The sequence below is a fragment of the Rana temporaria genome, unplaced genomic scaffold (genome assembly GCF_905171775.1).
Source record: "Rana temporaria unplaced genomic scaffold, aRanTem1.1, whole genome shotgun sequence".
In the NCBI taxonomy this organism is placed as follows: Eukaryota; Metazoa; Chordata; class Amphibia; order Anura; family Ranidae; genus Rana; species Rana temporaria.
Genome location: NW_024404567.1, coordinates 68,643 through 83,406, shown reverse-complemented (window position 1 = coordinate 83,406; position 14,764 = coordinate 68,643). Strand labels below are relative to the sequence as shown.

The 14,764-nt window shown below is 54.2% G+C and overlaps 1 protein-coding gene across 1 annotated transcript in view; it reads right to left on the bottom strand.

The window, feature by feature from the left end:
• Positions 1–1,354: 1,354 nt before the first annotated feature.
• LOC120922628 (exocyst complex component 3-like) overlaps positions 1,355–14,764 on the bottom strand; it is a 52,101-nt gene continuing 38,691 nt past the window's right edge. Inside the window, exons 7-13 of the mRNA XM_040334714.1 lie at positions 11,212–11,312; positions 7,385–7,495; positions 7,060–7,195; positions 6,573–6,695; positions 6,341–6,496; positions 4,781–4,902; positions 1,355–3,183 (exon numbers count right to left, since the gene is read on the bottom strand). Of these exons, the coding sequence (XP_040190648.1) occupies positions 2,883–3,183; positions 4,781–4,902; positions 6,341–6,496; positions 6,573–6,695; positions 7,060–7,195; positions 7,385–7,495; positions 11,212–11,312 (1,050 nt within the window). The 3' untranslated portion in view covers positions 1,355–2,882. The remainder of the gene's footprint in view (positions 3,184–4,780; positions 4,903–6,340; positions 6,497–6,572; positions 6,696–7,059; positions 7,196–7,384; positions 7,496–11,211; positions 11,313–14,764) is intronic.

The following is a 14,764-nucleotide window of genomic DNA, read 5'->3' as shown; positions in this document are numbered from 1 at the left end:
CAACACATCAGCATCATACCGCAGAATGGGTTGAATGAATGTAATTTAATTGAATGCTTGCAACTGTATTGAGATGTAGTGTATTTATGCGCTGCGTCGCAGTACAGAGAATGTACCCTGTCAAAAGTATTTGATTTTTGTATATTTGCTTTGCAAAATAAACTTAAATATTGCCATACATTGCACGAGTGTTTGAGGGGCACTCATCGTGTGGCACCTTCAGGTCACTGATCTCCACAACACACTTTTCACACCTGCCGCTTGGGCCGGGCCTTTTGGCTAGGACCAGAGGAATTTTTATCCTGGCCGGAGGGCCGGCCAATGTATTTCACATTGGTCACTTTTCCTCACCTTCCCATCTTCCTTCTCCCCACTTTCCTTTTTTATTTTACCCCGTGTTTGTCTTGTTTTGTCACTTTTTTTTGTTTGGTGCTTGCACTTTATGTGTGGCGAGTAGGGTGCTGGTCCTTGGGCCGGCCTCTGAAAGTCTTGGGAGTTGGTGGACTCGGCCTTCTGGTTAGGTTCACCGGCTCTCATGGGGTCTCCCTTCGGGGAAGCCTCACCGAGGAGGGTTCTGTTTCGGCAGTCCCTCTGAGGATGTTGGGTCCTTGTGGCTTCGGCTGTATGGGCCACTGTAACTCTTTTCCCTGTCAGGAGCCTAACGCCCCGGGGGATCAGAGACGGGTCCTCTTCGGAGGACCACTGACGTATGCACCCGTCGCAGTTTTTTGTGATGTCACTCTTTATGTGTGTGCACATTTTTCCTGCACTGGGTGGAGTTTTTGGGTTGTGTTTTGCACGCCACAGGCTTTTCAACAGAAAAAAAAAATCATTCACCCCCTAGGAGGAGCCACAAGGTAATACGCCGCCCAAACATCCAGCAGCTCCTCCGGGGGTAATGCTACATTTGTAGTGCACTTTATTTGTAGTGCACTTTATTTGTTGTGCACTTTATTTGTTGTGCACTTTATTTGTAGTGCACTTTATTTGCAGTGCACAGTGTATGGTCAGACACTTCATAATATGAGATTGTGTAAATAAGCGCAGTGGATTGATAATTATTCTGGTCACCATCAGTGTTACCACAGCGTGAGGCGGCTGGATAAGGTATATAGTATATGCATAGCTGTAGAATGTAGACTGTCAGACAGCCGAGGCGCGTTTCACACCGACGCTCTCATTGCCCCACTGATGAGGATTTGAATAAAACTGGCTGCTGACTTTCATTTTGGCCGCGCCGGACCGTCACCCGTAATCTGGCCACATCTCCGATGTCCTCGCCTAAGACGCAGCCATAGACTTTCTAACATTCTCTGAAGATTGGAGTGCTGAGATCGAAGACAGACGCCTTGAGAATTGTTAAATTAAGATTTATTATTACTTTATCTCCATATATACTTTATATACACGGATAAGGCAAAAGCCTTTCTTTATGTTTTGCACAGAAGATCTGGAGACATTCACAGAACCCTCCACACTTCCCACCTTCTGGTGCCCCTGTCCTGCCCACCAATGTGTACAAAAGAAGGAAGACCTCAAATCATAGGACCAAGTTGTGTCTTATCACCAAATTAGGATTACGTTTCACCTCTCCTGGAACTAACCCCCCCCCCCCCCAACATTCAACTGTCACATTTATGAGCCTTAACTGCCTATGGAATAATGCATGTAACAGTTGGCAAGGGTTGGCCAAAAAACAGGCCTGGGTTCATTTGAAGCTGCAAAGATCTTGAGGCACTGTATACAGGCCGGCCTAAGATTCCGGAACTTTCCTAACCAGTAAATGATAGGCAGGGCAGTGTCACATTTACTGCCCATTTACCTTAATAAAACCCTTCCGACTTCCTGAAAGAGCCGAGATTCCCCAACTGCCAAAGTACTGAGATTTCCCAACTTCCCAAGATAGCCGAGATCCCTAAACGTCCCCTAATAACTAAGATCCCCCCAATTCCTGAGTGAAATGAGATCACCCAACATTGTGAGAGAAGCTACATGCCCCGGCTTCCCCAGGAAACTGAGACACCCCAACTTCCTAGGAGTATTGGGATCCCCAACTTCCCAAGAGAACTTTGATCCCCCAGATTCTCAAGAGTACTGTAATCCACCACTTCCCAACAGATCTGAGATACCAAAACTTCCCAAGAAAATCGTGATCTCCAACTTTCCAAAAGTACGGAGGTCCCCCAACTTCCCTAGAGAACTGAAATTACCCAACTCTCTCTAGTGAGTCAAGAGACCCTAAGATCCCCTAACTTCCCAGAGGAACTGATTCCCTAACTTCCCAGAGGAACTGATCCCCAGAGAAACTGATCCCCTAACTTCCCAGAGGAACTGATCCCCTAACTTCCCAGAGGAACTGATCCCCTAACTTCCCAGAGGAACTGATCCCCCAACTTCCCAGAGGAACTGATCCCCCAACTTCCCAGAGGAACTGATCCCCCAACTTCCCAGAGGAACTGATCCCCTAACTTCCCAGAGGAACTGAGATCCTCTTACTTCCCGAGAGAGCTAAGATCCCCCAGAGTACTGTAAAACTAAGATTCCCCAACTTACCAAGAGTGCTGAGATCCTCCAACTTAATGAGGGTAAAAAGATCCCCAACTTTCTAAGCAAACGGAGATACCCCAACTTTCTAAGAATACTGAGATCCCCCAATTTCCAGTGACTATGGAGATCCTCAACTTCCCAAGAGTATGGAGAGGCCCATCTTCCTAATGACCTCCAATTTCTCGCTGCTCCCCCAGAGAACCCGTCTTCTGAACCACATGAAATGTACAATATACTGCAAGATAAATGGATTTCTCAATGAATTCCCTTCATTTTGATTCCTCAGTTCCCTCATATTATTCACACCCAACATGTCCAATTCAACAAGATATCTTCTAAAGCTGAGTGTCCTCTTCTCCCGGAGACGGTCCATCTCCAACATGGTTTGACGTAATCCTCCTGCGCCTGCTGAAGAGACGTAATGTTCTGCGGCCAAACTGTGAGGCTCTTGAGAGACTGACATGGATGCAATGAGTATCATGTGTAATGGAGATTTCCGAGAAGAAGCCCGCAGCTCCTCGACATGGCGGAAGTGCATCTGCCCCTTCCAAGTCATGCAGAACACCCAGAATCTGATGGCGCTCAGTTGGATCCCACAAGCCCCGGACATCGAGGAGGGAGGACAGATGGCGTTTCCTGTAACATACAAGAGAAGGGTCATGGCTGGTGCAGGAAGAGTTAAAGCCGATGTTCTCCCAGCAGTAAGGAAATCGGGGTTGGTACAGCCAGAGACAGGAAATGGACACAAGTGGCAGATTAGGTGGTCCTGGGAAGACCTTGATGACCTAATATGAAGGAAGGAAGGAAGGAAAAGTACAAAGTACGATATGGAGGTCATCAGCACACAACAAGGGTGAGGAACTTCCATTCTAACCCTTCACTTCGTACACAATCACTACAAACAATAAAGGTTTGGAATAGTTTCATTTTCATCATATAATATCAGCAATCTGTGGCCTCTGAGGGATCATCCAATGGGACTAATAAGAGGCCAGTCTATTGTCTATACGAAATTTGTCAGGAATTGGTTGGGGGGCCTTTTCCCAATAACATCATCTGGGGGCCTCCAGGATTTAACAAGCCTCCTAGAAATGTATCTGATCAGCCTCCAAACTGAGTGGAAAATATCCAGTGGTGGCTGGTGCTCAATTTTCTTGGGGGTGGGGGGAGGCCCGCTGCCCCCCCTCCCAACCAGACAGTCAACCAACCACATTACCCACCCCGGCACTCGATCAATCGCTGCTTCCCCCCTCTCACTAGATCGCTCGCCTACCAGCCCCGCATTTACCCCATACAGGTCGCAGCTTCTCCCCCTGCGTCTCCTCCTGAGTCCTGGCGGTCACTTCTCCTCCCTGCCAATCAGGAGTTAGGACTCACAGCCATTTATGTAATGGGATTCCCGGCCGATCAGGAGTTAGGACTCCCGGCCATTTATGTAATAGGACTTCCAGCCGATCAGGTCTCAGGACACGCTTCCTGATTTTGACCGTGAGGACAAACAGGAAGACAATAGCGAATATTAATTCGCTATTGTCACACAACTGGGTGGGAAGCCAATTAGAGCCTCAGGCTCCCCATTGAAAACAATGCGTCCGGATTCCCGCATTTAGATTAGGGGGGGCGGTTGCTACTGAAAATATCAGATTCCTTCATCTACATGACAGCTGAGATGGAAGAATCTCCCTCTGTGGATACTTCACACTGGTAACCAAGCCAATGGTTAAAATATCTGGAGAGTGCTTGCATCTGATTGGACTCGGCACTGTCCACTCTCCCCGATCTATGACCTCCCTAATCTATGACCTCCTCAATCTATGACCTCCCGATCTATGACCTCCCTGATCTATGACCTCCTCAATCTATGACCTCCCGATCTATAAACTCCAGGATCTATGACCTCCCTGATCTATGACCTCCCCGATCTATAAACTCCAGGATCTTTGACCTCCCCGATCTATGACCTCCCTGATCTATAAACTCCCTGATCTATGACCTCCCCGATCTATGAACTCCCCGATCTATGATGTCCTGTATCTATGATTTTCCCTGGTCCATAATCTTCTCGATCGAATAACTCTCAAATGAACTCCCGGATCTATGATCTCTCCAATCTATCAGCTCCCTGAACTATGATCTTCCGAATCTTTTACCTTCTTTTATACTCAGTACACAGAATATTTCAGTTTCCGCACAGGAGAAGAAATTGCCTCCTGATTACATCTGTAATACTAACCTGAAATCTGGAAAGTCCGACACCAACATTCCCACCTCCATCTGGATGGACGCCGTGTCTTCCAGAACCAAAATCTCTGTGAGTCGGGGGATGACCTGGTCCAGCACAGCTTGTGGAGACTCCTGAGGAAAGGGAAGATGGGATGAGAGAGCGGTAAGATTATGGTGTGAGCAGCGACAATGACAGGATGAGAGATGGGGATGAAGTTATCAGTGTGTAGGGACGGAGATCTCGGTGTGTAGGGACGGAGGTCTCGGTGTGGAGGGACGGAGGTCTCGGTGTGGAGGGATGGAGGTCTCGGGTGTAGGGATGGAGATCTCGGTGTGTAGGGACGGAGATCTCGGTGTGTAGGGACGGAGATCTCGGTGTGTAGGGATGGAGATCTCGGTGTGTAGGGATGGAGGTCTCGGTGTGTAGGGATGGAGGTCTCGGGTGTAGGGATGGGGATCTCAGTGTGTAGGGACGGAGATCTCAGTGTGTAGGGACGGAGATCTCAGTGTGGAGGGACGGAGATCTCAGTGTGGAGGGACGGAGATCTCAGTGTGTAGGGACGGAGATCTCAGTGTGTAGGGATGGAGGTCTCGGGGTGTAGGGACGGAGATCTCGGGGTGTAGGGACGGAGATCTCAGTGTGTAGGGACGGAGATCTCGGTGTGTAGGGACGGAGATCTCGGTGTGTAGGGAAGGGGATCTCGGTGTGTAGGGACGGGGATCTCGGTGTGTAGGGACGGAGATCTCAATGTGTAGGGACGGCGGTCTCGGTGTGTAGGGACGGGGATCTCGGTGTGGAGGGACGGAGATCTCGGTGTGTAGGAAGGAGATCTCGGTGTGTAGGGACGGAGATCTCGGTGTGTAGGGACGGAGATCTCGGTGTGTAGGGACGGAGATCTCGGTGTGTAGGGACGGGGATCTGGTTGTGTAGGGACGGGGATCTGGTTGTGTAGGGACGGGGATCTGGTTGTGTAGGGACGGGGATCTCGGTGTGTAGGGACGGAGATCTCGGTGTGTAGGGACGGAGATCTCGGTGTGGAGGGACGGAGATCTCGGTGTGTAGGGATGGAGGTCTCGGTGTGGAGGGATGGAGATCTCGGTGTGTAGGGACGAGGATCTCGGTGTGTAGGGACGGAGATCTCGGTGTGTAGGGACGGAGGTCTCGGTGTGTAGGGACGGAGGTCTCGGTGTGGAGGGACGGCGGTCTCGGTGTGGAGGGACGGAGGTCTCGGTGTGTAGGGACGGGGATCTCGGTGTGTAGGGACGGAGGTCTCGGTGTGGAGGGACGGCGGTCTCGGTGTGGAGGGACGGAGGTCTCGGTGTGTAGGGACGGGGATCTCGGTGTGTAGGGACGGAGGTCTCGGTGTGGAGGGACAGCGGTCTCGGTGTGGAGGGACGGAGGTCTCGGTGTGTAGGGACGGGGATCTCGGTGTGTAGGGACGGAGATCTCGGTGTGTAGGGACGGCGGTCTCGGTGTGTAGGGACGGAGGTCTCGGTGTGGAGGGACGGCGGTCTCGGTGTGTAGGGACAGAGGTCTCGGTGTGGAGGGATGGAATCATTGGTGTCTCACCAGCTTGTTAAAGATCTGTACAATGTGTCGGTTTTCCTCTCTCAGTTTGCTGGCGGCTCTCTTTCTGGTCCTGGAGGTGGTGCAGGACATCTTGCCCTGGATCAGAGGTCGCACATACTCCAGGAGGACGCGGCGGTGGAGCTCGGACACTGTGGCCTAGGGGGGGATTATAGGGGGACTTTATTTCTGTTCAGATTTCCCTGATACAAGACAGACAGATGAGTCTCCATACCTGGTAGGGCCCCAGGCTCAGCCTACGAAGAGTGACCACATATTCCGCTAGACCGGACACAATCCCATCACACACATCCGAGTTACTTAGCCAGCGGCGGCCCAGAAGCTTCCGGCAAAATGGCTGCCGGGGGAAAAAAAATAAAATCAGCAGGATTGATGAAAGATGGAGGACAGAGGATTGGGGGTCAGAGGATGGGGGTCAGAGGATGGAGTATGGGGGTCAGAGGATGGAGGATGGGGGGACAGAGGATGGGGGGTCAGAGGATGGAGTATGGGGGTCAAAGGTTGGAGAATGGGGGTTAGGAGATGGAGGATGAGGGGACAGAGGATGGGGGGTCAGAGGATGGAGTATGGGGGGTCAGAGGATGGAGTATGGGGGTCAGAGGATGGAGAATGGGGGTTAGGAGATGGAGGATGGGGGTCAGAGGATGGGGGGTCAGAGGATGGAGGATGGGGGTCAGAGGATGGGGGTTAGAAGATAATACCTTCAGATCATGAAGCACCAAGTCACAAATCCCTCGCGTTCCAAGGCTAACAATACGGTCCAGAGTGCCCTCAGATTGGTGCAGAAGCTCCGCCCCTTGTGTTTTATCCAGTTGGCCCATCCGAGTGGCAAATTCCCTGTTTGGGGGTGATAGAGGAGCGGGTGAATGGACCATCCCCTATGTGTGAATGCGATTGCTGTCACACTCATTATTTGTATCACATGTGCCAGGAACCGTCACCCTGCAGATTCTCTGGTCATGTGACTGAAGCTGGCCATACACATGAAGTCAGTCGGTTGGGATTATGGTGTGTTTGTTCTCTCACCGGAATGGCGGACAGCAGTTGACAATATTGGTGATGCGGCAGATAAAGTTGTCTGTGGTCCCCATCGGTCCATCTTGCTCGGAGTAGATTCTTTCCACCGTCTTATGGAAGCTGAACCCCAAGAGAAAAGTGAAATGGTAAAGAGAACAACCAGTACAGTCATATAAAGCAATACGAGGCAAACAATGGGAATATGTAATGAGCAAAAATGGCCGCCATCCTCCTGACTATGGAGACAGGACCACCGAAAATAACCCCAATCAGCCAATTTTTCTTTTCAAAAAGGCCCAGTCGGCGGACGCTAAGCCTGTTGGCGTGGAGGTGGAAGCCTTCTGATCGGGACGGAGAGGCATGAGGTCGAAGCCAAGAGGCCGGGTCCCTGGCCTTTGGCCTGGATTTGGTGGTATCTGCCCCAGTCAGTTGTTCTGGAGGGAACCCTTGCTTCTCCTCTTTTTACCGGGAGGAGCGGGTAGTACTTCCAGAATGTGATTAGGTGGGAGAGATAGGGGTTGTGGGTAGTGCCTGCTTAGGTGGGCACTCCCCAACCTCTTCTCCTACCTTCCTGGCTGGGAAGGGTGCTGCTGGTCCAGACTGGGGGCTAGGGACCGTTGAAAAGCCTGTGGAGATAGTGCCCCCTGGAGTGGCAGTCCAGGGGTGCCATACATTGCACTGAGTGTGTGAGGGGCACTCAACGTGTGGCACCTTTTTGGTCACTTATCTCCACAATACACCTTTTTGACACCTGCCGCTAGGGCCCGGCCTTTTGGCTAGGACCAGTGGAATTTTTGTTTCCTGGCCGGAGGGCCGGCCAATGTATTGCACATTGGTCACTTTCCTTACTCTCCCATCTTCCTTCTCCCCACTTTCTTTTTTTATTTTACCCCGTGTTTGTCTTTTTTTGTCACTTTTTTTGGTTGGTGCTTGCACTTTATGTGTGGCGAGTAGGGTGCTGGTCCTCGGGCCGGCCTCTGAAAGTCTTGGGAGTTGGTGGACATGGCCTTCTGGCTTAGTTCGCCGGCTCTCATGGGGTCTCCCTTCGGGGGAGCCTCACCGAGGAGGGTTCTGTTCGGGCAGTCCCTCCGAGGATGTTGGGTCCTTGTGGCTTCGGCTGCTTGGACCAAGATGGGTCCATATGGCTACGGCTGCTTGGACCACAGTTTACTCTTTTCCCTGTCAGGAGCCTAACGCCCCGGGGGATCAGAGACGGGTCCTCTTTTGAGGACCATTGACGATGGCACCCGTCGCAGTTTTTTGTGTTTCACTCTTTATGTGTGTGCGCATTTTTTCCTGCACCGAGTGGAGTTTTTGGATTGTGTTTTGCACGCCACAGGCTTTTCAACAGAAAAAAAAAATCTCTGTGTCCCCTCTGGGGAGATTCACCCTCTCCGTGTCTCCTATGGGGAGATTCACCCTCTCCGTGTCCCCTCTGGGGAGATTCACCCTCTCCGTGTCTCCTAGGGGGAGATTCACCCTCTCCGTGTCCCCTCTGGGGAGATTCACCCTCTCCGTGTCCCCTCTGGGGAGATTCACCCTCTCCGTGTCTCCTATGGGGAGATTCACCCTCTCCGTGTCTCCTAGGGGGAGATTCACCCTCTCCGTGTCCCCTCTGGGGAGATTCACCCTCTCTGTGTCTCCTATGGGGAGATTCACCCTCTCTGTGTCTCCTATGAGGAGATTCACCCTCTCCGTGTCTCCTCTGGGGAGACTCACCCTCTCCGTGACCCCTCTGGGGAGACTCACCCTCTCCGTGACCCCTCTGGGGAGACTCACCCTCTCCGTGACCCCTCTGGGGAGACTCACCCTCTCCGTGTCTCCTATGGGGAGATTCACCCTCTCCGTGTCTCCTCTGGGGAGATTCACCCTCTCCGTGTCTCCTATGGGGAGATTCACCCTCTCCGTGACCCCTCTGGGGAGATTCACCCTCTCCGTGACCCCTCTGGGGAGACTCACCCTCTCCGTGACCCCTCTGGGGAGACTCACCCTCTCCGTGACCCCTCTGGGGAGACTCACCCTCTCCGTGTCTCCTCTGGGGAGATTCACCCTCTCCGTGTCCCCTCTGGGGAGACTCACCCTCTCCGTGTCCCCTCTGGGGAGACTCACCCTCTCCGTGTCCCCTCTGGGGAGACTCACCCTCTCCGTGTCTCCTCTGGGGAGACTCACCCTCTCCGTGTCCCCTCTGGGGAGACTCACCCTCTCCGTGTCTCCTCTGGGGAGACTCACCCTCTCCGTTACCCCTCTGGGGAGACTCACCCTCTCCGTGACCCCTCTGGGGAGACTCACCCTCTCCGTGACCCCTCTGGGGAGACTCACCCTCTCCGTGACCCCTCTGGGGAGACTCACCCTCTCCGTGTCTCCTCTGGGGAGACTCACCCTCTCCGTGTCCCCTCTGGGGAGACTCACCCTCTCCGTGTCTCCTCTGGGGAGACTCACCCTCTCCGTGTCTCCTCTGGGGAGACTCACCCTCTCCGTGTCTCCTCTGGGGAGATTCACCCTCTCCGTGTCTCCTCTGGGGAGATTCACCCTCTCCGTGTCTCCTCTGGGGAGATTCACCCTCTCCGTGTCTCCTCTGGGGAGATTCACCCTCTCCGTGACCCCTCTGGGAGACTCACCCTCTCCGTGTCTCCTCTGGGGAGACTCACCCTCTCCGTGTCCCCTCTGGGGAGACTCACCCTCTCCGTGACCCCTCTGGGGAGACTCACCCTCTCCGTGTCTCCTCTGGGGAGACTCACCCTCTCCGTGTCTCCTCTGGGGAGACTCACCCTCTCCGTGTCTCCTCTGGGGAGATTCACCCTCTCCGTGTCTCCTCTGGGGAGATTCACCCTCTCCGTGTCTCCTCTGGGGAGATTCACCCTCTCCGTGTCTCCTCTGGGGAGATTCACCCTCTCCGTGTCTCCTCTGGGGAGATTCACCCTCTCCGTGTCTCCTCTGGGGAGATTCACCCTCTCCGTGTCTCCTCTGGGGAGATTCACCCTCTCCGTGTCCCCTCTGGGGAGATTCACCCTCTCCGTGTCCCCTCTGGGGAGATTCACCCTCTCCGTGTCTCCTCTGGGGAGATTCACCCTCTCCGTGTCTCCTCTGGGGAGATTCACCCTCTCCGTGTCTCCTCTGGGGCACCCTCTCTGTGTCTCCTCTGGGGAGATTCACCCTCTCCGTGTCCCCTCTGGGGAGATTCACCCGAACAGTTGACAGGGAAACTGCAATAAGGCCCCCGGCCTGAAAGGGGAATGTTTATTTTTGCTCATTGCCCCCCCCATGTTCCTCATACCCCTCCCCAGCAGTCTCTGGGGCCCCTCTCCCCCCCATGTTCCTCATACCCCTCCCCAGCAGTCTCTGGGGCCCCTCTTTGCCCCCCCCCATGTTCCTCACCTCCCCAGCAGTCTCTGGGGTCCCTCTTTGCCTCCCCATGTTCCTCACACCCCTCCCCAGCAGTCTCTGGGGCCCCTCTTTGCCCCCCATGTTCCTCACACCCCTCCCCAGCAGTCTCTTGGGCCCCTCTTTGCCCCCCATGTTCCTCACACCCCTCCCCAGCAGTCTCTGGGGCCCCTCTTTGCCCCCCCATGTTCCTCACACCCCTCCCCAGCAGTCTCTGGGGCCCCTCTTTGCCCCCCCATGTTCCTCACACCCCTCCCCAGCAGTCTCTGGGGCCCCTCTTTGCCCCCCCATGTTCCTCACACCCCTCCCCAGCAGTCTCTGGGGCCCCTCTTTGCCCCCCCCATGTTCCTCATACCCCTCCCCAGCAGTGCCTGGGGCCCCTCATTAACTCCAAGGAAGAGATGACACATATGAGCCCCTCCACAGCCCGAGGTGGCAACATCCAGGGGAAATACCTGTGTAAGAATTCCAGGAAGCAGCTCAGGCAGGTGTGGGAAACCATCATCCCGAATCCTTCATTGATGAGCGGCGCCCGGTCCACGTGTGACTTCATGATCTGCGGGGAGACGTGGTCTGTGACACGGGAAGTGTACGGGGTCCTCAATGTGGGGGGAGGAGACGTGGTCTGTGACACGGGAAGTGTACGGGGTCCTCAATGTGGGGGGAGGAGACGTGGTCTGTGACACGGGAAGTGTACGGGGTCCTCAATGTGGGGGGAGGAGACGTGGTCTGTGACACGGGAAGTGTACGGGGTCCTCAATGTGGGGGGAGGAGACGTGGTCTGTGACACGGGAAGTGTACGGGGTCCTCAATGTGGGGGGAGGAGACGTGGTCTGTGACACGGGAAGTGTACGGGGTCCTCAATGTGGGGGGAGGAGACGTGGTCTGTAACACGGGAAGTGTACGGGGTCCTCAATGGGGGGGAGGGGAGGAGACGTGGTCTGTAACACGGGAAGTGTACGGGGTCCTCAATGTGGGGGGGGGGAGACGTGGTCTGTAACACGGGAAGTGTACGGGTCCTCAATGTGGGGGGAGGAGACGTGGTCTGTGACACGGGAAGTGTACGGGGTCCTCAATGTGGGGGGAGGAGACGTGGTCTGTGACACGGGAAGTGTACGGGGTCCTCAATGTGGGGGGAGGAGACGTGGTCTGTAACACGGGAAGTGTACGGGGTCCTCAATGTGGGGGGAGGAGACGTGGTCTGTAACACGGGAAGTGTACGGGGTTCTCAATGTGGGGGGAGGAGACGTGGTCTGTGACACAGGAAGTGTACGGGTCCTCAATGTGGGGGGAGGGGAGGAGACGTGGTCTGTAACACGGGAAGTGTACGGGGTCCTCAATGTGGGGGGAGGAGACGTGGTCTGTGACACGGGAAGTGTACGGGGTCCTCAATGTGGGGGGAGGAGACGTGGTCTGTAACACGGGAAGTGTACGGGGTCCTCAATGTGGGGGGAGGAGACGTGGTCTGTGACACGGGAAGTGTACGGGGTCCTCAATGTGGGGGGAGGAGACGTGGTCTGTGACACGGGAAGTGTACGGGGTCCTCAATGTGGGGGGAGGAGACGTGGTCTGTGACACGGGAAGTGTACGGGGTCCTCAATGTGGGGGGAGGAGACGTGGTCTGTGACACGGGAAGTGTACGGGGTCCTCAATGTGGGGGGAGGAGACGTGGTCTGTGACACGGGAAGTGTACGGGGTCCTCAATGTGGGGGGAGGAGACGTGGTCTGTGACACGGGAAGTGTACGGGGTCCTCAATGTGGGGGGGGGAGACGTGGTCTGTGACACGGGAAGTGTACGGGGTCCTCAATGTGGGGGGAGGAGACGTGGTCTGTGACACGGGAAGTGTACGGGGTCCTCAATGTGGGGGGAGGAGACGTGGTCTGTGACACGGGAAGTGTACGGGGTCCTCAATGTGGGGGGAGGAGACGTGGTCTGTGACACGGGAAGTGTACGGGGTCCTCAATGTGGGGGGAGGAGACGTGGTCTGTGACACGGGAAGTGTACGGGGTCCTCAATGTGGGGGGAGGAGACGTGGTCTGTGACACGGGAAGTGTACGGGGTCCTCAATGTGGGGGGAGGAGACGTGGTCTGTGACACGGGAAGTGTACGGGGTCCTCAATGTGGGGGGAGGAGACGTGGTCTGTGACACGGGAAGTGTACGGGGTCCTCAATGTGGGGGGAGGAGACGTGGTCTGTGACACGGGAAGTGTACGGGGTCCTCAATGTGGGGGGAGGAGACGTGGTCTGTGACACGGGAAGTGTACGGGGTCCTCAATGTGGGGGGAGGAGACGTGGTCTGTGACACGGGAAGTGTACGGGGTCCTCAATGTGGGGGGAGGAGACGTGGTCTGTGACACGGGAAGTGTACGGGGTCCTCAATGTGGGGGGAGGAGACGTGGTCTGTGACACGGGAAGTGTACGGGGTCCTCAATGTGGGGGGAGGAGACGTGGTCTGTGACACGGGAAGTGTACGGGGTCCTCAATGTGGGGGGAGGAGACGTGGTCTGTGACACGGGAAGTGTACGGGGTCCTCAATGTGGGGGGAGGAGATGTGGTCTGTGACACGGGAAGTGTACGGGGTCCTCAATGTGGGGGGAGGAGACGTGGTCTGTGACACGGGAAGTGTACGGGGTCCTCAATGTGGGGGGAGGAGACGTGGTCTGTGACACGGGAAGTGTAAGGGGTCCTCAATGTGGGGGGAGGAGACGTGGTCTGTGACACGGGAAGTGTACGGGGTCCTCAATGTGGGGGGAGGAGACGTGGTCTGTGACACGGGAAGTGTACGGGGTCCTCAATGTGGGGGGAGATGTGGTATGAAATTGGTGTATATTAGATCCCCAATGCCCCCCCATGATCCTCATACCCCTCCCCCCATGTTCTTCATTCCCTCTCCAGCAGTGGCTGGTGAATGGTCGGGGAAAGTTTGGTGAATGTTTGAATGATCAGTGAATGGTGGGTGAATGTTTGGTGAATGGTCAGTGAATGTTTGGTGAATGGTGGGTGAATGGTCAATGTTTGGTAAATGATCGGTGAATGTTTGGTGAATGTTTGGTGAATGGTCAGTGAATGTTTAATGAATGATCGGTTAATGTTTGGTGAATGGTGGGTGAATGTTTTGTGAATGTTTGGTGAATGGTGGGTGAATGGTCAGTGAATGATGAATAGTGGGTGAATGGTGGGTGAATGTTTGGTGAATGGTGGGTGAATAGTGGGTGAATGGCGGTCCCAGCCGGCACACTGCGGGTCGTCTCACCTGGATGATCGGTGAATGGTCAATGTTTGGTAAATGATCGGTGAATGGTCCGTGAATGGTCAGTGAATGTTTAATGAATGATCGGTGAATGGTGAATGTTTGGTGAATGGTGGGTGAATGTTTTGTGAATGGTGGGTGAATGTTTTGTGAATGGTCAGTGAATGGTGGGTGAATGGTGGGTGAATGTTTGGTGAATAGTGGGTGAATGTTTTGTGAATGGTCGGTGAATGGTGGGTGAATGTTTTGTGAAGGGTGGGTGAATGTTTTGTGAATGGTCGGTGAATGGTGGGTGAATGTTTTGTGAAGGGTGGGTGAATGTTTTGTGAATGATGGGTGAATGGTGGGTGAATGTTTGGTGAATGGTCGGTGAATAGTGGGTGAATGTTTGGTGAATGGTGGGTGAATGGTCGGTGAATGGCGGTCCCTGCCGGCACACTGCGGGTCGTCTCACCTGGATGATCGGTGAATGGTCAATGTTTGGTGAATGATCAGTGAATGGTCAGTGAATGTTTAATGAATGGTCGGTGAATGTTTAATGAATGATCGGTGAATGTTTAATGAATGATCGGTGAATGGTCGGTGAATGTTTGGTGAATGGTGGGTGAATGGTCAGTGAATAGTGGGTGAATGTTTTGTGAATGGTGGGTGAATGGCGGTCCCAGGCGGCACACTGCGGGTCGTCTCACCTGGATGATCGGTGAATGGTCAGTGAATGGTGGGTGAATGGTCAGTGAATGTTTGGTGAATGTTTGGT